Raw genomic sequence first — 24,537 nt, 5'->3', positions numbered from 1 at the left:
ATTTTAATTAAAATTAAATCTAGGCTGGGCACAGTGGCTCACGCCTGTAATCCCAGCACTTTGGGAGACCTTAGCAGGAGGATCACTTGAGACTAAGAGTTCGAGACTAGTCTGGCCAGCATAGCGAGACCATGTCTTTACAAAAAATAAAAAAGTAGTCAGACGTGGTGGCATGTGCCTGTGGTCCCAGCTACTTGGGAGGCTGAGACAGGAAGATTGCTTGAGCCCAGGAGGTCAAAGCTGCAGCGAGCCATAATTGTGCCACTACAGCCCAGCTTGGGAGACAGAGCAAGACCCTGTCTCAAAAAATAAAAAATAAAATTTAATTTAATTTAAACAAGGCTGGTGGCCACAGTATTGGACAGTGCAAGAACTCAGAAGGAATCACTCACAGTCTGGCAGATCCTAGCCGAATGATCATTTAATTTTGTTTTTTTGTTTTTTGTGTTTTTTTCCTTTTTCTCCCTCCTGGGCACGGTCTTCCACAGAATCTGATTATTTGGTATATGACCATAGCAGAGATGAAAGACCAAATAAAGTTAAAAAAAATCCTGTCCTCTTTTCTTAGCATTAGTGATGTTACACATATATGTTAATACCCTTTTCCTAAATGGATCCGTCAAAATGAATGCAAAAGATCTGGTGCCTCTTCTCAAAGGAAACTGCCCCACTTTTCTGTGACTGTGTGGCTCTCATGTGGCTCTCGCGTAGCTCTGGTGTGGGGCATCAGATCCTTCACCTCCTCAGAAGACACTCTGGGCCAGGGCTGCCTTTGTGGGGCAGTATTCTGACAAGATCTTCAGTTTTGCAACTAGCTTTTGGTCTACTCAGATTTCTTTCTTAAAATAATTTTCATTGTGTCTATTTTCCTGGAAAATTTTCCATTTCATTGAACTTATTGATGATATTGGCATAGTTTCATATAGCATTCTCTTAATCTTTTAGAAATCTCCTTCTTCTTAGTGGTTCTGTTTTCTTTATTATCACTATATGTATTTGTCTTTATTCTTTGCTTTTTAAAATCAGACTTGCCTTGGAATATCTTGGATATGTTAGTCAATTATACTATCTTTCTAATTTTGTAATGTCTGCTCGGATCTTTTATTGATTCCTTTCTCCTGCTTTCCCTGGGTTTATTTCATTGTTCTTTTTTTTATCTTCAAGTGGTTAATGCTTAGTTCATTGTTTTTATCCTTTTTTGTTTAATAATAAAAGCATTGAAAATGTGAATTTTTCTGTAAATATAGCACCTATCACATTATCTGTTTTGATATGTACTGTTTTTATTGTTGTTCATGTCTGAATAGTATCTAATTTCACTATTCCTATTTGACTCAAGAATTTATATATGCATATATTTAAAGAGATGGGATCTCACTGTGTTGCCCAGGCTGGAGTACAGTTGCTGTTGATAGGTGTGATCATGCACACTATATCACTGAACTCCTGGTCTCAAGCGATCCTGCTTCAGCCTCCCAAGTAGCTGGGACAATAGGCACAATAGGCTGAGATGTATATTTTCTGATTTTCAGTTTTTAAAATCCTTTTGATAACTAATTTCTTATTCAACTGCATTGTGCTAAAAATGACCTGTACAGTTTTATAGAATATTTATAAGTTTTTTATGTTATATTGTCCTGTGGACCTTTTTCTTGCTTTTCTGGGCCGGATGTGATGGCTCATGCCTCGGCACTTTTGGAGACCAAGGCAGGCGGATCACCTGAGGTCAGGAGTTTGAGACCAGCCTGACCAACGTGGAGAAACCCCATCTCTACTAAAAATACAAAATTAGCTGGACGTGGTGGTGCATGCCTGTAATCCCAGCTACTTGGGAGGCAGAGGTTGCAGTGAGTCAAGATCACACCATTCCACTGGCAACAAAAGTGAAACTCACTTTTCTTTCTTTTCAATATTAGGTCGGTTTTTTTTAAGTTAACTAGATATTTTTAAAGGTGTGTATTCTCTGTTTGTACCTTGATACAGTCAGTATATGTCTATTAAATCATGTTTATTAAATTTATTATTTGATTCCTCTATAAATACTTACCAGTTTTTGCCTTGACCTATCAGAGAGAAAAGTACTAAAGTTTCTCATTACAACTATAATTTTATAAACTCTTCTTTCTAGTTATAATAGGTTTTGTTTTATAATTATATGTTATTGATTACATAAATGTTTATAGTTATATTTTGGAGATGGGAGGTTCTAATTATCCATATAAAATAACCTTTTTTATTTGATGTCTTTTTCTCCTAAGTTCTACTTTATGATTTTATTATTCCCTTACTTTCTTTTTATCCCAATTTGCCTAGGATATTTTTTATTTTGCGTTTCTTTTTCATGATTGCTTTATTGTATTTAATATATTTCATTTATGGTTACCAATCAAGTCTTTTTTGTTTTAGTATGGAAATGTAACCAATTCATATTTATTAAAACATCTGTGCTGTTCTGTTTACCTTTAGGAGGAGTTCCAGGCTCCTCTTTATCCACTTTCTCATTGTATCCCTCCCTCTCACTCCACCCTTCAGGAGTGCAGATCTGGATTGATCAGATTAGAAAACATCTTACTAATTACTAAACTCCTGGGCAGACAGAGCTATATTTACAAAGGTCTGAGCACACAGGCAGAAGTCTCTTTTCTGGACCCTTCTCTCAGAAGAATAACAAAGGGCTGGATGCATTCCAGTGTGAGAGGAGACCTGAACAACTCCCTCCTCTTTGCTGGCTCTGGAGGGGTAAGGTCTCAGACTGCCTTGCCGTCTTCTTTCTTTCCACACCATGTAGGCTGATCTGCCTTCACTAGTAGCTCTCCTTTAGTTTTAGTCTCACTCATTAGTAGAGAACCTTGCTAGAGGGGGTGGTTAGTGTAGGAGATAATTTGCTTATTCCTGTGTTCTGTTCTCTGCCCAAGGACCACTTTCATAACCCCCCAGTCCATTCTTTACACTTTCTCCCAGATATGTTCTCTGTTTTTCATAATCGTTTTCCTCTATTTATCTCAAACTGATATTCTTATTTACTCTTTAGGGGCATTTTCTTCTCAGCATCTAGTTTTTGGTTCACCACGGTCACTACATTTTGAAATTCAGTAATTACACTTTTCATCTGAAAGCTGATTATAGATTGTTCCGTTTTTGTAGATCCAATATGCTCCCAAATTATTACCATAATTAGAAATTTTCAAAAAATTCTTGTACTTTTTGTAGTAAATCTGTTTCATAGAACATTTTCTCTGATATTTCAGGTCACTTTTTACATTTTATATTATGAACTTATCATAGGATCAGTGATTATTCTCTTGATTCTTCCTTATTGGGGATATTAGTTGGCTTAGAATGTCACAATGCAGTAAAAAACAATACGTTTATTTCTCTCTCATATGCAGCCAGAAATTCTAAGTGGGTGGTGGGTCTGCACCACACATTCAGGCTCAAGAAAAATCTGCTGTCTTCAACATGAATTTCCAGGATCCCTCTGATCACTGGGGTTCTAGCCAGTGGAGAAGGAAAAAGTGCATAGAAGAGGTACCTCCCCTCTCCTAAAGGGCCTGGGTCCATAAATGTACCTAGGTGGGCTTTGGCCCACCTTTAAGTGGAGCTAATTCAGTCAAATGGCCACCTCTAGGGCAACGGAGTCTAGCTTTGTGTCCAGCTACGATTCTGCACTGTGACAAACGGCGAGAGTGGATTTTGATGGCAGCTGGAGCTCTGTACCATCTAGATGAATTGAGGGAGAGGGCTTCTAGGTTGTGCAGTTTTGACATTTAGATGGGTTCTGATAGAGATTGTGTCATTCCTGAGCCAAATCTTCTCCCAAAAAAAGAAAATGTAGATTTTTTATAGTTGTAATTGGCCAGATCAAAGGTTTGTGAAGATAATAGAAAGAAAATGGACAGAGACAGCTACCTGACAGTCAGCTTCTCTATTGTGTTAAAAAGATTTTTTTCCTGAAGTGTTAGTTTTTTCATTCCCTAGTTTGCTGGGGCACTTTCTCCTTTCACGGCAGCTGATGTTCTGGTCTTCATCAGGCTCCAGCCACCACAGCCCCCTCTCCTTTAGTTAGCAATCTGTGTGACCCAGCCGGGGTGGGGGGCACTGAGACTGCCACTCTGTGCTGGCCCTGAGTGTGACCAGTAGGATCTCCGGCCCACCTACTGCCCTCCCACCCACTTCCCCTCAGGCAGGTCCTGCCAGCATGAGCTCAGGGTGTTGGTGTGAACCTGCATGGTTTGATTAAGTTACTGCCCAACCGACTTTCCCCAGCCTGTGGTGCTTCCAGTTATCGGGCCTGCCCTTCACTTTGGCCTTTCCTTCATGATAGAGCTGGTAGAATTCCTTTGACATTTCTTGCATGATTAATGAACTTTCTCTGGTTTCCAGGGCCAGCATAGGTCTTACCCCTGTATATCTCTTTGGCCATTTGCAATATAAATTTGGCATTCATCTATTCACATATTTCTTATTTATGAATATTTAATGAGATGGATACTATGTCAGGTGGTGTGCTTAGCTCTGGAGATGCAGTGGTGAGAACAAATAAATGTAGTTGCTGTCTTTTTGAAGTTTGCTGGAGAGCAGAGAGAGCGCCTGAGGAAAGACAGGTGTGAACCAAGTAATCACACAGAGAAATGTCAATCACAACTCTGCTGAGTGTCCCCAGAACTGACAACGGGGTCATCTTCCTAGGCAGTGGGTCAGGGAAGGTATATAGAAGGAGGGGGACTTTGGTGGAACTGAAGGATGAGTAGTAGGGATTTTTAGGGGAAGGTGAGAAAGGAGGGCCTTCCAAGCCAGGAAGTCCCAAGCATGTGTCCTCTGGTGGGAAGAAGTGGGGGTGCTGGAATAGAGGTGGGATTGTGGCACACAGTCATATTTGCAGTTTGCATAATCACCCGGGCTGCAGGCTTCCGTGTGAGGAGCTGCTTGGAGATGAGCAGTGGTAGATGGGTGTCTAGACTCAGTAGGAGGTGGTTGTGGTCATCCAGGTGACAGATGATGGTGACTTGAAGGAAGATGGGGATGGGGATGGGGAAATGGTAAAGGTGATAGTCAAACCCATTAGCATGAGCTCTGTCTTTATGGATTTCATGAGTTCAAAGGGAGCTACATTTCTTTTTACCATCAAATCGTTAAATTTGTTCTTCCTTTTTTTCTTGAACTTTTTAAGCAAGACAAGCAGTATACTTCTTGTTCTAAACTCAATAAATGAAAAAGAGCATTACTGCATATGCCTGTGTCTAAAATATAGTGTTTTTATGATGTTTAATTTATATTTTTATATGCATGAATGACTATCAGCTCTTCTCTCAAGCCTTCGACTCCTAGATGAGACTAGTTATAGTCAGGACTCTCTCTAGCAACCTCTATTTTAGGGGTAACAAGTAAGGGGAGGGTGTGTCTCACGTCTCTGTAGGCCTATGTCAGACATTATTAATTGATCATAGTGCTCTTTTCTTGCCAAGTCCAGATGTCATCTCAGAATGCTTCTCCCAAAGCCCTTAAGGCAGCCTATGCCAATAGTACTCTACCTGAAATCTACTTGTTTTTCCCTCTATTTTAACAGTGAGTAGAAACCCACAAAGAAGCTGTTGATGCTGAATCCTCTATACTTCCCCTGTGAAAATGGCAGTGATCCTATGATATCTAAATTTATCTTTCTCTTGTACTTTAAAATTGGCCTCTGTAAAGTTAGAGACAGTCCACCAGATTACTCTCACTTCTGACACCAACTACTGCAGCGTTCAGGAGTCCCCAAGACCACTCTCAGGTTTGATAGTTTGCTAGAAGGACTCACAGAATTCACTAAAAGCTGTTAAGCTCATTTATGATTTATTGCAACAAAAGAATACACATTAAAATCAGCCAAGGGAAGAGATGCGTGGGACAGAGTTCAGAAGAGTTCCATTGCAGAGCTTCCCGTTGTCCACTCCTGATGGAGTTGTAGACAGGAGTTGTTAACTCCTCCTTCCAATGATGTGTGACAACATCAGCACGGAGTGGAATGTTGCTCCTCAAAGAAGCTCACCTGAGTTGTGGTATCCAGAGATTTTAGCAGGGCTTGATCCCGTAGATGTGGCTGACCACCCACATGGCTGACCTGAGCCTTCAGCCCCTCTGGAGGTAGAGCTGATACTGTGTGACCCAAAGCCCTCACTATAAATCAGTGTAACTCAGAGCCCCTAAGTAATCAGACACTAACGCAGGTCATTCCCAGGTCTTAGAGATCACCTCCCAGAAGCTGAGGGCAAAGGCTAGACCTCTGTTTGGATAAGGTGAAATTCATGACTACACAGCCTCTTGGGCTCATCCTCAGTTTAGCAATCGTGTAATGATCTGATGTCATCCACACATTTGCTTTTAGAAATTATTTTGCAGGAGAAAGATGAGATATAAAAACTGAACCTAATCACGGACATTCTCTGGAGGATGGTTAGGGAGGGTGGTGGTTAGATGAGGACAGTGGGCTTCTGGGGTCTGGCTGCCTCTGTTCACATCCCAGTTCTACCTGTACTAACTAGTTAAGTGACTGTAGCCCGTTGTTTTACCCTTCTCTGCCTCAGTTTCCCTGTTCATAAATGAGAATAATAATAATGCCTACCTTGTGTTGTTATGAGAATTAAATGAGATAATACATATTAAGAGCAAAAGAATGCATGGCCTTCAACAAATACCAGATACTGTTTTTATATTTATCATGGGAAAAATTTATCAATCTCTTTTAAATAATTTTCCTTGAGAAAATTCATTAGAGTTTTTACCTAAATTTTTTCTATTAATTTTTTATACCATCATATCTCTTAAGCACTAGTGAAAATATGAGGTAACCATCTTTCCTGAGAAATAACATTTCTGTTTTGCTGAGCAAGCCCTGAGTTAGAGAGGTGAGAAGTACCCCTCAGGGCAGGTGCGTTCTGATGAGTCTGCTGTTGGCAGATCTTTGTTGCAAATTGTGGGTAGATTTAAAGGCTAAAAAAAGATGTGTTGTTTTCCCGAGTCACTACTGAGAAAATCTAGAAGGAGAAAATAAGTTAATCTTGAGTCAGTAATTTTAGGACTCAAGTGCCAAGCCCCGGTCTGTTCACTCACCTCTTTCGAACATCAGGCCCCTTGGAGGCTGTCTATTTGCAAGCATCACCTTGCCAGAGCTAAAACACAGTCTGCCTGCCTGAGGAGGGACTAATTGGCCTTTTGGAAACTGTTTAAAACTGAATGAAGCACAGGCGCTTTCTCTCATGGTAGTAGAGCCTTGAGTTCTTGCCAGCCACTAATTGTTCTTCAGGCTTTCCTGTGAAGGCGGCTGAACTTGAGAGCTGGCTTTCGGTCTTGCCATCTGTGAACTGCCACTTGTCCACATGTGGTGTGTATTAAGATTGTTTTTGCTGGGAGCATCAGTATTGGAATGTGTTCAAATTTAAATGTGATGCTCTTGTTTGCCATGCTTGCAGGTTAGCCATTGTTACTCTTGGGTTCCCAAGGACAGTGGGAGCCAACTGTATGAGTACCTGGCTGATAGAGCTTTAAAAAAACTGTTAGCTTCTAGGCTGGGCACTCCAGCCTGTGTCCTTAGATGTGGCTTACTTATAGGATAGCTACATACAGATAGACACTGTAAATACTGCCTAATTGAATGCTTTTTCCCCCCTAGCTTATTTCCAGTGATGCTGATGGAGCCATCCAAAGGGCTGGAAGATTCAGAGTGGAAAATGGCTCTTCAGATGAGGTAAGGAAGCCTCCCCACTTCCTGTAATGCCACCAAGCACATGATTGCAGTGCCTGGGATATAGCAGTGAAAGAGTTCTGGAGGAGGTAAATAGAGCTTTTCAGAGCTGTGCTTGAAGCCAATGGAAGGGAAATGTCAGTATTCTGGCATGGAAGGTGCTATTCATAGGGTGACACATACCCTTTAAAAGATCTATGTTAAAACCAGGTAGACACAGGAAGTTGTTCTGCCAGCAGTGGGGCCAGAGACAATTCTACCACCCTCTGTGAATGGCCCCGAGTCCCAGTACTTCCTCCGCCAGGCTGATCAGCTTGGCACGGCCCTCCGAGCAGTGCCAGGATCCAGGAGGGAGATGCCAAAAATTACTGCAATGACAAAATGTCATCAGGAAAAGAGGCTGGTACTGCCTACCACTCCTTGGGCCACACCTACTTTCTGGGTTCTCGGTCTTCTTTGCTGCAAGCCACAGACACTCTCCTGACTTTCTTTTTTCTTTTTTTTTCTTTAAAACTGCCACTACCGTCTCTATCCCACGGGGTCCACCCTTTAAACTGCAGAGTATGGCAAAAACTCCCCAGCCTTTTTCTTCTCTGCTGCCTTTTTGCACAGTAGCTCATCATAGCTCTAGCTCCCTGACCCTGACCCTGGGCAAGGACCCCAGCCTCCCTGAGCCTGTTTTTTCCGTCTGTAAATTAGAAACTGTCTCAAGATTATTGCAAGAATTCAGTGCGCTATGCTTGTAAAACTCCTAGCACTATGCCTGGCACATAGGAAGCATTCAGAAGTGCTAGTTATGATGCTATTGATGGTTATTGTTGTTGTCATCACTGCCACATTGCCGGTTTTCTCCTGACCACCTCCTAATGCAAATTGTTGGTGAAGAGCTACGAATTTAACTCGAAAGCCCACAACATTTGGGACGTGATTGCTCATTTTCACCCTTGGCCTTAGCCATATACATTCACCTGACCCTTGCCATTGACATGTTAGCCAAGTTGGGGCTGAATACCCCTGAATAGGTACCCACATACTTCTTGTCCAGAATGATGTCGGCTGACCCACATAGAAGGAACTCATGGAAAATTTTGCTTCTGAACCTTAGAAACAGCCCTCCCCAAATGGCCTGGCCCCTGGGACTAGATAGCCTCATCATCACAAGCTGAGGCAGCCAAAGGTTCTCAGGAGCTAAGCCAGGCACAGAGGCATTGAGTTCTTGCTCTCCAGTGCTTGGAAAGCTAGCAGTCACCATGCTGAGTTTCTACTTTGAGAGCCCACGGAGGCTGTATACCTTGAGACATCTTCCTGTTACCAAAATTTTGCAGAACTTCAGCCCATCCTGAAATGGACAAAGCAAACTGGACTTTGCCACCCTATATAAGCACAACTCTGGCCCCTCCGCGTCCAGCGTCTGGAGGAAATACACACCTCCCAGGAAAGACATCAGTGGGGCCTTCATGTGGTGCTGTAATCACCATACACTTGGCAGTCAAACACTGCTCACCTGGCCCTGCTGTACACCAGAGGATAGGTTCTGGGCCCCAGTCAGGGGTTAGAAATGACCTGTGCTTGGGTCATGATCAGAAGTGGCTTAAGAGTCAGTCTTCCCAGGGTTCAAATCATGGCCCTACAACTCACCAGCAGTGTGGCCTTGGGCAGTTCAGTCGACGTCTTGGGAACAATTTGGGGAGTTACTGATTTCACAAATCATTGCAGTCTGTTGTGTTCAAAACACATTCCTATCTCAGATTGCTTCTCTGGAAATACAATATCAAGGATCAAATACATTTTTAGGTTTTATTTCCACCAGAACTACTGAGCATGATGCTCCATTGGAGCACCTTGGCTGTTTTGTATTGATGGTCTTCAGTTAGAAGTTTCTGGCCAATGGTACTTCCTAGCCTGATAAAAGACCTTACGGGCACTTGACTTCCAGAGGGGAAAAAACAGCTGGCTTGCTCTGAATTAGTTAAAGCTGTTAGTGCAGTAAAGGACTCACTATATGTCGTTGCTTAAAAATTCTCAAACCTGTGAACAAACAAATTGCAAATTTCGTTTTGGGGTTATTTGCGCTTTTATTATTCAATTGTAAGAGTTTTTTATATAGTCTGGATAATTAGACACTTATCAGATATATGATTTGCAAAAATTTTCTTCCATTCTGTGTTTTTATCTTTCCACTTTCATGGTTGTGTCCTTTGAAGCACAAAAGCTTTAAGATTAGATCATGTCTAGTTTGCCTATTTTTTTTCTTTCATTGCTTGCACTTTTGTTGTTATGTCTGAGAAACCGTTGCCTAATCCGAGGTTGCTTGGTCACTTTTTATAGTTTACTGTTCCCTTGAGATAATGTCAAATTTGTCTTTTATTTCTTTAAACGTAGTGTAACGGTTTTATCATCTGCAACTGAGAATTCCGAAATGTGAAGTTTTTGTGGCTGTTGTTTAATTGTTTTCCTCTGGCCTGTGCTCCTCATGTCATGTGCTTCTCTGTGTGCTAGGCTGCCTGATCGTGTACTATTTGTTATTCCTGAATGTTACTTTTTTGGAATAATATGAGACCTAAGATGAGTTGCTTTTTGGTAGGGAGGACTTATGTTTGCTTTTACCAGATACCTTTAAACCAAATACCCAGCTTGAGACCTTTTAAACTACCCAAGTGCTGCAGATTACCACACCCCGGAGACGCTCCCCCGCTCAGCTCTATTACAGCTGCAGATACATGTGAAAGCTGGCTTGTGGCCACCACAGCTCAGAGGTGCTCCCCGGCTCAGCTCTGCTCGGTGCTGTCACAACTTCCTTGTAGTTTTTGGTGGTAGAGGTGGTTTCTTCTGATTCCCTCTTACTTGAGTGTGTAGCCCTTTGGGATCCTAGCGTAATGTGGGGCTGGGTTCCTATTGGACTTGCCTACCCCAGTGGGTCTTGGGATTTGAGTCTTTGTCCCCCATGAGGTCACCAAAACCCAAATTCAATTTTGCTGGGATTGACAAACATCCTCAAGCCAAAAAAGACTTTCATGATGCATTTACCTCTCTAGGTTCCCATTTGCCTTTCAGTTTTAGTTGGCAATTCTTACTATTTGGTAAGCACTCCAGTGCTTTTTTTTTACCCCCCAAGACAGAGTCTTGCTCTGTCACCCAGGCTGGAGTGCAGTGACATTATCTCAGCTCACTGCAACCTCCGCCTCCTGGATTCAAGCAATTTTCCTGCCTCAGTCTCCCGAGTAGCTGGGATTACAGGTGCGTGCCACCATGCCTGGCTTATTTTTGTATTTTTAGTAGAGACGGGATTTCACCATGTTGGCTAGGCTGGTCTCGAACTCCTGACCTCATGATCCGCCAGCCTTGGCCTGCAAACGTGCTGCGATTACAGGCATGAGATGCTGCGCCTGGCCTCCAGTGCTTTCAAGGAGATGATTTTAATATTCTTCTAGTACTTTTAGTTTTTTCAGTGGGAGGGGTAGATCTGAATAATCTAGCCTGCCATTACCAAAAAATAAGTTGTATCAGGAGTGCTTTTCATATAATATGACAAAACATTCATTCAGCTGGCATTCATAGGGTCATTTCCTAGTGCCAGACAGGCTGAGCCCTGGATGCAGGATTGAATAAGCCTGCTGAGGTCCCTGGTCCCAGGGACCTACAGGTGGCAGGGAGAGCCATCAGTAACCAATAGAAACACATAGAAGGATTGCAAATTTTGGTAACTGCTGTGGCAAAAACAGAGGACCATGGTGCAAAGAAATAGGAAGAGCCCTAGTTAAGATGGGGTCATCAGAAAGCCCTTACCAGCGACAACCAATGAGGCTGAGCCTCTGAGCCGTGCTTCTCAGACTGTCTTTTTAATTTCCGGTCAGTTGCAGGAAATTAAATATGTGGTCCTACCTTATGCAACTCATCAAGGAATTAGATGTCATCCAGACTGGTCTGGACTGTTTCATGAGATGAATCCACTGAGCATGTACTTTGATGCCACAGGCATGTCAGAACACTATAAAGGTTTCTTGTATACCTTGTCATGAGCTAGTAAACAGTTTTCAGATTGGCATCCATCAGAATGGACCGTTCTTTCCTGCCTTAGAGTTCATCTGGGCCAATCCCCTTTCCAATGCATGAGTTCCTACATCAGCTTTGCCAGCAGTCAGCTGATCTCTTCCTGCTTGAGTATATCTCCAGCAGGAAGATACCTCCTTGATAGGATTTTTTTCCTCCTGACACTAATTAATTCTGATACCAACTGAGTGTCCTACAATTCAATTCTCACACCAACTACCTGGAGTTAGTGTCAGACTCCACAGGTTTAAGGGCTCAGTCCCACAAGACTGTCCTCATTTCAGAAGCCAGTCACAAGCATTGGGTCTCCAGGTTACCTACATTCCACATTTCTGACCAACTTGGCTACAAAGTCAGGTAGCCGTTACCACAGCCTCCTCCTCAGCTTCCATAACTCCCTAAAATCACTCACAGAATTCATAAAAGCACTTTTTTTTACTATTACTCATATATTATAAAGCAGCAGTCCCTAACCTTTTTGGCACCAGGGATCAGTTTTGTGGAAGACAGTTTTTCCACGGACCAGGTAGTGGGAGATAGTTTCGGGATGATTCAAGCACATTACGCTTATTGTGCACTTTACTTCTATTATCATTACATTGTAATATATAATGAAATAATTATACAGTTCACCATCATGTAGAATCAGTGGGAGACCTGAGCTTGTTTTCCTGCAACTAGATGGTTCCATCTGGGAGTTATAGGAGACGGTGACAAATCATCAGGCATTGGATTCTCATAAGGAGCACACAACCTAGATCCCTCGCATATGCATTTCACAGTAGGGTTCAGGCTTCTGCGAGAATCTAATGCTGCTTCTGATCTCACAGGAGGCGGAGCTCAGGTGGTAATATAAGCAATGGGGAGTGGCTGCAAATATAGATGAAGCTTTGCTCACCCACAACTCACCTCCAGCTGTGTAGCCCAGTTCCTAAGCAGCTATGGACCAATACCAGGGGTTGGTCTGTTATAAAGAGTACGATTCAGGAAGAACCAAATGGAAGAGATGCATAGGTCATGGTGTGAGGGTGGTGGCACGGAGCTTCCATACCTTCTCCAGTTGTATCCTATTTTCAGTACTGCAATATGTTCCCCAACATGGAAGCTCCCTAAGCCCCATGATTTAGGGGTTTGTACAGAGATTTCATCAGGTAGTCATGATTTTTTTTTTTTTTTTTTTTTTTTTTTTTGAGATGGAGTTTTGTTCTAGTCACCCAGGCTGAAGTGCAATGGCGCGTCCTTGGCTCACTGCAACCTCCGCCTCCTGGATTCAAATGATTCTCCTGGCCGGGCACGGTGGCTCACGCCAGCACTTTGGGAGGCCGAGACGGGCGGATCACGAGGTCAGGAGATCAAGACCATCCTGGCTAACACGGTGAAACCCTGTCTCTACTAAAATTACAAAAAAATTAGCCGGGCGTAGTGGCGGGCGCCTGTAGTCCAGCTACTTGGGAGGCTGAGGCAGGAGAATGGTGTGAACCCGGGAGGCGGAGCTTGCAGTGAGCCGAGATGGCGCCACCGCCCTCTAGCCTGAGTGACTGAGCAAGACTCCGTCTCAGGAAAAAAAAAAAAAAGTGATTCTCCTGCCTCAGCCTCCCAAGTAGCCAGGATTACAGGCACCCACCACTGCATCCAGATACTTTTTATATTTTTAGTAGAGACAGGGTTTCACCATGTTGGCCAGGCTGGTCTCAAACTCCTGACCTCAGGTGATCTGCCCACCTCAGCCTCCCAAAATGCTGGGATTACAGGCATGAGCCACCACGACTGGCCAGGTAGGCATGATTAATTAAATCATTGGCCATGGATGACTGACTCAATCTTCAAACCCTCTCTCATCCTGGAGGTTGGGATATGGGGCTGAAAGTTCCAAATTTCTACTCAAGGCTTAGTCTTTCTGGCAGCCACCCCCAATCCTGCAGCTATCTAGGAACCCCCTGAGAGTCCCCACCTTAGAACAAAAGATACTTCTGTCACCCTTATCACTCAGGAGCTCTGTGCTAGGTACCAGCAACAAAGACCAAATACGTATTCCCGTTATACCACACCCCTAAAGCAGTTAATTCCATTTTTCAGTATCTCTAATTGCTAGAAAGGTCTTTTTATTGAACATAATTCACTTGTCTACTGTATTTTCTTTTTCTTTTTCTTTTTTTTTTTTTTTTCGAGACAGGGTCTCCCTCTGTCACCCAGGCTGGAGTGCAGTAGTGCAATGATGGCTCAATGAAGCCTTGACCTCCATGGCTCAGGTGATCCTCCAACCTCAGCTTCCTGCGCAACTGGGCCTATAGGCACAGGCCACCACGTCTGGCTAATTTTTGTATTTTTTGTTTTTGTTTTTTTGTTTTATTTTGAGACAGAGTCTCGGTCTGTCACCCAGGCTGGAGTGCAGTGGTGCGATCTCTGCTCACTGCAAGCTCTGCCTCCCGGGTTCACGCCATTCTCCTGCATCAGCCTCCCAAGTAGCTGGGACTACAGGCACCTGCCACCATGCCCAGCTAATTTTTTTGTATTTTTAGTAGAGATGGGGTTTCACCGTGTTAGCCAGGATGCTCTTGATCTCCTGACCTTGTGATCCGCCCTCCTGGGCCTTCCAAAGTGCTGGGATTACAGGCGCGAGCCACCGCGCCTGGCCAGTTTTTGCATTTTTTGTAGAGATGGGATTTCACCATGTTGCCCAGGCTGGTCTTAAACTCCTGGGCTCAAGTGATTCACCCGCCTCAGCCTTCGAAAGTTTTGGGATTTCAGGTGTGAGCCACTTGAGCCTAGGCTATATTTTCTTTTTTTTTTTTTTCTTCTTTAACACAAGGACAATTTTAATCCTACATTTTCCTGTAGTATAACAACATCCATTGCTGGCTATCTGTGAATTAAAACTGCATTTGCTAAGAACTGTGAACATTAAGAAACTTTACATGAAGTCACATGTGTTGATATAGGCACATAGACATCTTCTAGCACCAACAGAATACATACATAACACATACCGAATTATCTTGATGGATAAATTTGCTTCACCAGGTAATTCTGTTTAGTAAAATTCAGTTAATGCAGAATCCCATTTTTAAAATTTACATCTTTATTACACATTTTTTATTTTAAAAAAGTCATTCAAGATTGTAATTTGCATGGCAATAAACAATGGCTTCATGGATTCTACGCTTCTTAAAGCTGTCTATAGCAATTTAAAACGTAAGTCTTCTTTTCAATTTGCAGCACCTGACTTAGAGTTTAAATTCATCTAATGTACTCATTAAAACTGTTCAGTTTCGGCCGGGCGCGGTGGCTCAAGCCTGTAATCCCAGCACTTTGGGAGGCCGAGACGGGCGGATCACGAGGTCAGGAGATCGAGACCATCCTGGCTAACACGGTGAAACCCCGTCTCTACTAAAAAATACAAAATAAACTAGCCGGGCGAGGTGGCGGGCGCCTGTAGTCCCAGCTACTCGGGAGGCTGAGGCAGGAGAATGGCGTAAACCCGGGAGGCGGAGCTTGCAGTGAGCTGAGATCCGGCCACTGCACTCCAGCCTGGGCGACAGAGCAAGACTCCGTCTCAAAAAAAAAAAACAAAACTGTTCAGTTTCTCTTGTGAGAAAGACATGTTTCAATTGCTATTTCCCAAACTATCTGCTGAGCGTGGGTGTATATTGCTTTTATTTGGTTAGTAGAATTACTCACACAATTTATAGCCAGAATAAGAACCTCTAGCCTCTCTGAATGACCTTCCACTCAAAATAGTGATGGTAATAAATGTCTATAATGTATCTGGGGTCTGCCCCAACTTGGTATCACCAAACATGTTTCCAAGTTTTTATTTTTTTATTTTTATTTTTTTTGAGACAGAGTCTTGCTCTTGTTGCCCAGGCTGGAGTGCAATGGCGCAATCTCAGCTCACTGCAACCTCTGCCTTCTGGGTTAAAGTGAGTCTCCTGTCTCAGCCTCCCAAATAGCTGGGATTACAGGCACTTGCCACCATGCCCAGCTAATTTTTGTATTTTTAGTAGAGACGGGGTTCCACCATGTTGGCCAAGCTGGTATCAAACTCCTGCCATCAGGTGATCCACCCACCTTGGCCTCCCAAAGTGCCAGGATTACAGGCATGAGCCACCATGCCCAGCCTGCTTCCAAGTTTTCTTAGAAAATATGGTTTTTAACTATACGCATGATACTGTACCACATGATGCACCATCACTTCTTTATTTCCCAGTTGTTCATTTCTATCATTTTGTACTTGTAATTTTTTATACTATAAATAATATTGTAATGAACACCTTCATCCATAAGTTTTATGCGAGACTGGTTATTTCTTTAGAATAATATCAAAGAAGTGGCTTACTGGTTCAAACAGTACATTTGGTTTTAAGGCTTTTAATATAATTTACCAAAGAATCTCCAGAGTAGCTCAAAAAAGTCCTACCGACAGTATGTTATTGTGCCCACAGAGTCAGCTTGCTAACAATGAAGCAAATTCAGCCACAAATGTATTAGAGTCTCACCCATCTCAAGACTATCACATCAAAGAAGCAAGAAGATATATTACTGGTGAGGAAGCCAAATTCAAATTCTTTAAAAAAAGAATCACTCAACTTTATATCTGTAAAATAGTCAACAGAAATGCTTCCCATAAAAAGTCTACAGAGCTTTTCCAAAAATAAAGGTAAAAAGAGAGAAGGAGAAAAGTCAGGCCAGGCCTGTAATCCCAGCACTTTGGGAGGCCGAGGCAGGCGGATCACAGGGTCAGGAGATTGAGACCATCCTGGCTAATACGATGAAACCCTGTCTCTACTAAGAATGCAAAAAAGTTAGCTGGGCGTGGTGGCAGGTGCCTGCAGTCCCAGCTACTCGGGAGACTGATGCAGGAGAATGGCGTGAACCCAGGAGGCAGAGTTTGCAGTGAGCTGAGATCGCGCCACTGCACTCCAGCCTGGATGACAGTGCGAGACTCCTTCTCAAAAAATAAAAGAAAAAAAAAAGAAAGAGAAAGTCAGTCCCAAATGACCAAAATTTTTTATTTGACTAAATTCTATTCCATGCGTAAGTGTGACAGTCTCCCCTGTTTATCTGACTTTGGCAATAAAAAACTAAGCAGCCTTGTACAGAACAGTGAAAATGCCAAGGACGAGGGTAGTCTGCAGTTTTACTGTAGAACATGTATCTTTTTTTTTTTTTTTTTTTTTTTTTGAGACAGAGTTTCACTTTTGTCACCCAGGATGGAGTGCAATGGTGCAGTCTCGGCTCACTGCAACCTCCTCCTCCCAGGTTCAAGCGATTCTCCTGCCTCAGCCTCCTGAGTAGCTGGGATTACAGGTGCCAACTACCACACCCGGCTAATTTTTTTGTTTTTGTTTTTGTATTTTTTGAGATGGAGTCTCGCTGTGTCCCCCAGGCTGGAGTGCAGTGGCGCAATCTCTGCTCACTGCAAGCTCTGCCTCCCGGGTTCACGCCATTCTCCTGCCTCAGCCTCCCAAGTAACTGGGACTACAGGCACCAGCCACCACACCCAGCTAATTTTTTGTATTTTTAATAGAGACCGGTTTTCACTGTAGCCAGGATGGTCTCGATCTCCTGACCTCGTGATCTGCCCGTCTCGGCCTCCCAAAGTGCTGGGATTATAGGCATGAGCCACCACGCTCTGCCAATTTTTTTGTATTTGTGGTAGAGATGGGGTTTCACCATATTGGCTGGGCTGGTATTGAACTCCTGACCTCAGGTGATCCACCCACCTTGGCTTCCCAAAGTGCTGGGATTACAGGCATGAGCCATCATGCGCGGCCATATATACATTTTTTTAAAGGCCTGTCTCCTTTGGCCATATCAAGATTAAGCTCAGGTCATTAAAAACAGACAAATTTTTGAAACCATTTCTTCTGCAGTATCTTTGATGCTGTCATCATCTACCTCTGGCCAGTTTTCCTGAATAGCATCAATTACATCATCTGTAAAGTCTCCCTGAATGATAATTTCTTCCTTTTCTGTTACTGAGGCACCACAGAATTTTTGAGCAAAAATTCTCTGTGCTTTTTTAAGATCAATTTCAAAAGTTAGAGGCCACACATTCATGTTACATGTTTCTTCTCTGCCTTGGGAATTTTGGCTGTGTAATCTTTTCTGGTATGGCCTTCTTTTCTTTGTTTTATTTGACACCTTTCATCTCTCTTTTGTATTTTCTTCTCCTCTTCTGCCCCTACTGTTCCTTGACCCTCATTAATTCCAGCTTCTTGTTTGGGTGCATTTTCTTTTTTGTTTTGTTTTTTGAGACATAGTCTCACTCTTGCCCAGACTGGAGTGCGGTGGTGGGATCTCGGCTCACTGCAACCTCCACCTCCCAGGTTCAAGCAATTCTCCTGCCTCAGCCTCCTGAGTATCTGGGACTACAGGCATGTGCCACCATGGTTGGCTAATTTTTGTATCATTAGTAGAGACGGGGTTTCACCATGTTGACCAGGCTGGTCTTGAACTCCTGATCTCAAGTGATCTGTCCCCCTCGGCCTCCCAAAGTGCTGGGATTACAGGCGGGAGCCATCAAACCCAGCCCTTTTTGGGTGAATTTTCTACAGTAAGTTTTGCAAATTCATTTGGAAAATTCTTCTCTAACCATTGTCTACATTTAGCATCATTAGGCATATACTTACAGTGGCCTATTGGTAATGAACAGACTCCACAATAAAGGACTCACAGCGGGTAATCAGCCTTAACTCGGCACTGTTCCTTAGGTCTCTTTGCACTTGGCCCCACTGGATTCAGAAATGTCTGCAGCCATTTCACAAACCCAGGTGGTTCCCTCCGCTATTGCCAGTTGAAGCAGCACATGGAACTATCATCTGTATTTTCCACTCAGAGTTTCTATTTATGTTCTCCATAGACCCAGAGTGGAAGTCTGAGCCCTCTTCAATATGACATCTGTTGTTTTCCTCCTAAGACACAGGATCACTTCCATCATTGTCATCCTTATTGCTGTTCTTTGGACACATGTGAGGTTGTTAATGAACCTTTTGGACTGAAGTGCTCAGAACTGAACACAGGGCTCTGGGCATGCTCCACACAGTGACAGAGTGGAGCAGGCTCATCGCCTTCCTTGCTGTAGACACTCTACCTCTTTTTATGGACCCTGGTGACTCATGAACCTACAATATGCTACTTGGCCCACCCCCCATCTTTTTCACATGTGCTGGTGTTTAGCTGTGGAGCAGCACTAGGATATGATGAAGACTGTTTTGGAGTCAAACAAACCTGGGTTCAAACCTCAGCTCTACCACTCTCTAGTTTACAATTCAGTGTCTCTGTGCCTCAATTTCCTAAGGGTAAAAAGGGAGGGGAATCCTTCCTTATACCACCTGACCTTGTCCTTGAGTAATTTGTATTTTGTATCTAAGTGTAGGATCTTGCATTGTCTACATTGAATTTAATCTCATTAGTGTGTCTCATAATTCCTAATTGTCAAGATTTTTTGGTGACATCTTGATTCTGTCACCTGTCCTGTTAGCTAACCCACTGAGCAGCTTTATTTTACCTTCAGATGTGCTCGTCTTGCCATCTGTGTGCTTATTCAGATTATTAATTAAAATGAGTGTGACCCTTGGGTGATCACTGGGGACCTCCCTTACAGCTCACTTGTATGTATCAATTAGTAGATGGCGCAGCAGAGGGGACAATCTTTCAGCTTTTTACAAATCTATCTTCCTTAGCATGGGGAGGACTCTCTTATACACTGTTGGAGGATATGTAAATTAGTACAATCTTTTGGGAAGGCAATTAGCAATAATTAAAAATGTGTATACCACTTGGGAAGACCTTCTATTGCTAGGATGTATATTGTAGCATTATTTAAAATAGGAAAAAAACTGGAAACAACATCAGTTTCTTTCAATAGAGGAATTATTATGTAAACTATGGTCCATTTACACAATGAAATGGTTAGTAGCTATTAGAATGAAGTAGACACATACGTATTACCACAAAAAAAAAAAGTGTTTAAGATACAGTGTTAGACATAAAGGCAAGTTCCAGAATGACTTGTTTAATATCATGTCATTTTTCTTAAAAACAAAAAATGGTAAATACGCTTGTCAAGATGCAAGAAAATTTCTAAAAAGACACATAAGAATATAATAGTAATCGTTTCTGGAGAATGGAAATGGGAGCTCAGGATGGAAACTGGAGGACCTTAACTTTCCACTCGATGCCCTCATATACTGTTTACATATTTTACAAGTCTGTATTCATTCAACTGAAGTGTTGAATTTTTTAAAAGAAGAATCTATATAGTTGTTAAAAAGAACAAAATAGATCTATATGTACTGACACAGAAATATTCTGAAGATATTTTCTTTAGCGGAGAAAAATTTTTCAGTGTAATAGCTACACTACTGTCCCATTTATGAAAACAAATTATGCATATGTGTATATAGGCTTATGTATGTGTATATATTTTTGTATGTATATATGTATGTGAATGTGTGATATGTGTGTATGTATGTATAAAGTAAACACATCTTTGTAAATGCATAAAAAGACTCTGGATTATTCAGACCAATCTGGTAGCACGGTTGTTAGAGGGAAAAGAAGCAGGTTGGGTCATGGAGGATGGGGGAAAGAAAAATATTTTAATTTTTGTGTGGTTTCACATTTTTATAATCAGCTTATATTCATGCTTACATTTGTAATTTTTAAAAAAGTTTTAGTTTGTTTTTTAAAAGAATCCATCTTCCCTACTGCTATGTTATCTCAGCAGTTTAACCTAGGAACTGAAGTAAAATCAGCGTAACTTCTTTCATTCATGTATTGAACTCACTCTGAAATAGACTCTATGAAAAATCAAAGGAATTATTTTAAAACTGTGGATATCATTTGTATTCTGAGTGTCTGTATTTTGTGGATTCCCTGCTTAAAGTCAAGTATTTGAGAACATTCAAATAAAATCAGGGTGTCATATATGGATTTTGATTACATTCTCCTCAAAATATCCTGACCAGATTCAGTCTTCCTCCGTCACATCCCACAAGTATAAGCAGGAGGTGGGGGAAGATAATGAAGGCAATGAGAAGCTTTGGTGGGCTTTGGATCTGATTTGCAGAAATGATTCAGGACTTTTGGGTCTCTGTGGGCATGTACAGGCGTGAATTCAGCATGGAGCAACGTGAGTTCATTTCCCTCCATTGTAGCCTTTCACAAATGTTTACCTAAAGGTCATAAAATAAGCATGAGTGTTTGTAGTGTTAAACTTCAGTTATCTGGAAAATGTACTCATCAGCTTATTTTCTCCTAACTTTCTAGTTGATGTCAAATAAATAATGTGTTCCTGTTTCATTGTCAACTTAAACTGCTTGGAGAAACAGAGCTTCTGTATCTCCAAGATCTTTTGTAAAATAGATGGCACTTAAATTAGGATTTATTGTAGGTTAAAACCGCAATTAGGTACTACTTCACCCACTCCAGAAATGCAAGGACTAAAAAGCTAAAAGTTTGGTCAGAGAATGTAGAACAACTAGAGCTCTCATATATCTTGCTAATGGGAGTTTCAATTAGCGTGTGTATATCCTCTTTGGGAAATTTTTTTGGCAGTATCTACTGAAACTGAACACACGCATCGTCTGTGTCCCTGGATGTATACCCAACAGAAATGAGTGCTTGTATCCACCAAAAGACAGACACAGTAATGGTCATAGTGGCTTTATTCTTTTTTTTTTTTTCTTTTTTTTTTGAGACAGAGTCTTGCTTTGTCACCCAGGCTGGGGTACAGTGGTGTGATCTTGGCTCACTGCAACCTCTGTCTCCCGGGTTCCAGTGATTCTCGTGCTTCAGCCTCCCAAGTAGCTGGGACTACAGGCATGCGCCACCATACCCGGCTAATTTTTTGTATTTTTTGTATAGACAGGGTTTAGCTCTGTTGGCCAGACTGGTCTCAAACTCCTGACCTCAGGAGATCCACCCACCTCGGCCTCCCAAAATGCTGGGATTACAGTTGTGAGCCACTGAGCCCGTCCAGTGGCTTTATTATTAATAGCCAAAAACCAGAAACAATTCAAATGTCCATCAGTGGAAGAATTAATGCATAAATTGTGGTATTCATCCGGTGGACTACTACATGGCTGTGAGAAAGAGCGAACCACTGCCACACCAGTGACACGGGTGAATGTCGCAGACCAAATGACAAAGGATAAAAAGCCTGACTCGAATACACATCATATGATTTCATTTCCGTAACACTCAAGAGCAGGTAATCCACCATGATAGAAGTTAGGACAGTGGTTCTCTTTTGGCATGTGCTTGAGTAATGACTGGGGAAATGAACAAGGGAGCCTTCTGGAATACTGAAAATATTTTCTGTATTGATCTAGGTAATGGTTATGTGGGTGTATAAATGTAAAAAACAATCTTCGGCTGTACACTTCTTTGTGCACTTTACTGTCCGCTAGTTCTACACATCATCAGAACCTGGAGCTTGTGTTCAGAGTTCTTCTTCAGGGTCCTGGGAAAAGCAGGATTTTTTTGTTGTTTTTTTGTTGCCTAGTCTCCATTGCTTTTGTCAGTTCCTGCATGTATTTTTGTCTTTACACCACATCAAATGTGGTTTTAGCAAGGGATGGGAAGTGTCTTGCTCTGCGAGACTCACAACATTTTTGGAGTTGGGTTATTTCCCCTGTGTTTTGGTTAAGTATTCAGTGAAGAGGAAAGTGAAATAGGTAACTTTTATTTTAATATATTTTAATTTTTAATTTAATTTTATTTATTTATTTATTTATTTATTTTTAGAAACGGGATCTTGTTCTGTTGCCCAGGCTGGAGTGCAGTATCACTATCATAGTTCACTGCAGCCTCAGCCTTCTGGGTTCAAGTGATCCTCCCACCTCAGCCTTCTGAGTAGCTGGGACTACAGGCACACACCACCATACCTGGCTACTTTTTATTTTTTTATTTTTTATTTTTTTGTAAAGACAGGATCTAACTGTGTTACCCAGGCTAGTCTTGAGCTCCCGGCCTCAAGTGATCCTCCGAACTCGGCCTCTCAAAATGCTGGGATTATAGGCGTGAGCCACTATGCCCAGCCCAGTGAATTTTCATCATTAAAGAAAACTCCTCACATTGACAGTTGGTACTCAGCATGCCACTGCCTCTGGAGTCCCATCTCTCCCTCTGAGATGCTGAGCGGCGCCTTGCACCTCCCTGTGGTGTTCCATTCGGTACTTGGCAGTGTTCTGATCTCTGGGAGGCAGACAGATGCAAGTGCTTTGGAAGCCTAGAGTTTGTAGGTCATTTTCCATGCCTTTGAATCCCTTTGGAAATCTGGTAAAACCTGTAGACCCCTTTTCAGAAGACATGAAATTAAATACATAGAATTACGAAGGAAAACAGTTTATTGAAATAATTATCGACAGGATTTTTGAAACCTAATTTATGATACAGTAATAAATATGATTTTAAAATACATTAAGTAGGCTGGATGTGGTGGCTCATGCCTGTAATCCCAGCACTTTGGGAGGCTGAGGTGTACGGATGACTTGAGGTCAGGAATTCGAGACCAAAACCCCGTCTCTACTAAAAATACAAAAATTAGTCAGGTGTGGCCGGGCGCAGTGACTCACACCTGTAATCCCAGCACTTTGGGAGGCCAAGGTGGGTGGATCACGAGGTTAGGAGATCGAGATCATCCTGGCTAACACGGTGAAACCCCATCTCTACTAAAAATACAAAAAATTAGCCGGGCGTGGTGGTGGGCACCTGTAGTCCCAGCTACTTGGGAGGCTGAGGCAGGAGAATGACGTGAATCCAGGAGGCAGAGCTTGCAGTGAGCCGAGATCAGCCTGGGTCACAGAGCAAGACTCTGTCTCCAAAAAAAAAAAAAAATTAGCTGGTGTGGTGACACACATCTGTAATCCTGTCTACTCGGGAGGCTGAGGTAGTAGAATTGCTTGAACCTCGGAAGCAGAGGTTTCAGTGAGCCGAGATCACACCACTGCACTCCAGCCTAGGCAACAAAGCGAGACTCCGTCTCAGTAAAAAATAAATACATTAATTAAAATACATTAAATAATAAATCTAGCAGCAGGCCTCATAAATACTGTAATTTTGAAGAGTGAAGAGTGTAAACAGTATTTTGAGATATCTGCAATCACTATAATGAATTTTGAAAATGTCTTTGATTTTTTTTTTGTCAGCATGGTTACCAGGACTGTCCATTCTATAGTTTTTTTGCATGTATTCATAACTGAATGAAACACTAAATTTTAGTTCGAAGTTAGGGAAAATAAAGTTATATTTGTTTTGCCCCATCCAAGTTTATACCCCCCTTTCTGTGCTGGATTCTTTTAGAACTGGCGTAGAGCATTGTTTCTCAAAGTTCAGTTTTCATCAGAACCACTTGTAAAACAGATACTGGTGCCCCATTCATAGAGATCTTAAGGAAGAAGTTTACAATGGGCCCAAGAGTGCACATTTTAACAAATTTGAGAAGCACAGAACTAAGATCTGTTGCTGCTACCTAAAAGAAACTTCTCTGTGCCATCCACGCATCTCTTGGAGGCCCCAGATGTTTAAATGTCCTGATGACAGCTTAAGAGTTTACTCTCTAGGCGAGAGAGAAAGACGTTCATGACAGTGTTGCTTTTAGTAGAACAAAGAAAAATAACTGATAGGCAACTGATCAAGCACAATAATGTGCAATTATGTGGTAAATACATGGAGTTGTTATGATATAAATACATATTTATTAATAATCATAGTGGGAAAATGTGATACCAAATAGGATGCATAGTATGATCTTTATATAT

The 24,537-nt window shown here is 42.1% G+C and overlaps 1 protein-coding gene and 1 pseudogene across 2 annotated transcripts in view; one reads left to right on the top strand and one right to left on the bottom strand.

Annotated features, from left to right (window-relative positions):
- The window catches only part of GARNL3 (GTPase activating Rap/RanGAP domain like 3), a 172,226-nt gene that overhangs the window by 58,902 nt on the left and 88,787 nt on the right, over nucleotides 1-24,537 (top strand). For both annotated transcript variants that reach the window (XM_025360304.1, XM_025360305.1), the window contains one exon: nucleotides 7,649-7,723. In XM_025360304.1, the coding sequence (XP_025216089.1) occupies nucleotides 7,649-7,723 (75 nt within the window). The remainder of the gene's footprint in view (nucleotides 1-7,648; nucleotides 7,724-24,537) is intronic.
- LOC112608509 lies at nucleotides 17,597-18,536 on the bottom strand (annotated as a pseudogene).

This window comes from Theropithecus gelada, chromosome 15 (genome assembly GCF_003255815.1).
Source record: "Theropithecus gelada isolate Dixy chromosome 15, Tgel_1.0, whole genome shotgun sequence".
Lineage (NCBI taxonomy): Eukaryota > Metazoa > Chordata > Mammalia > Primates > Cercopithecidae > Theropithecus > Theropithecus gelada.
Note: the sequence above shows the minus strand (reverse complement) of the source record. Positions and strands in the feature narration are given on the sequence as shown.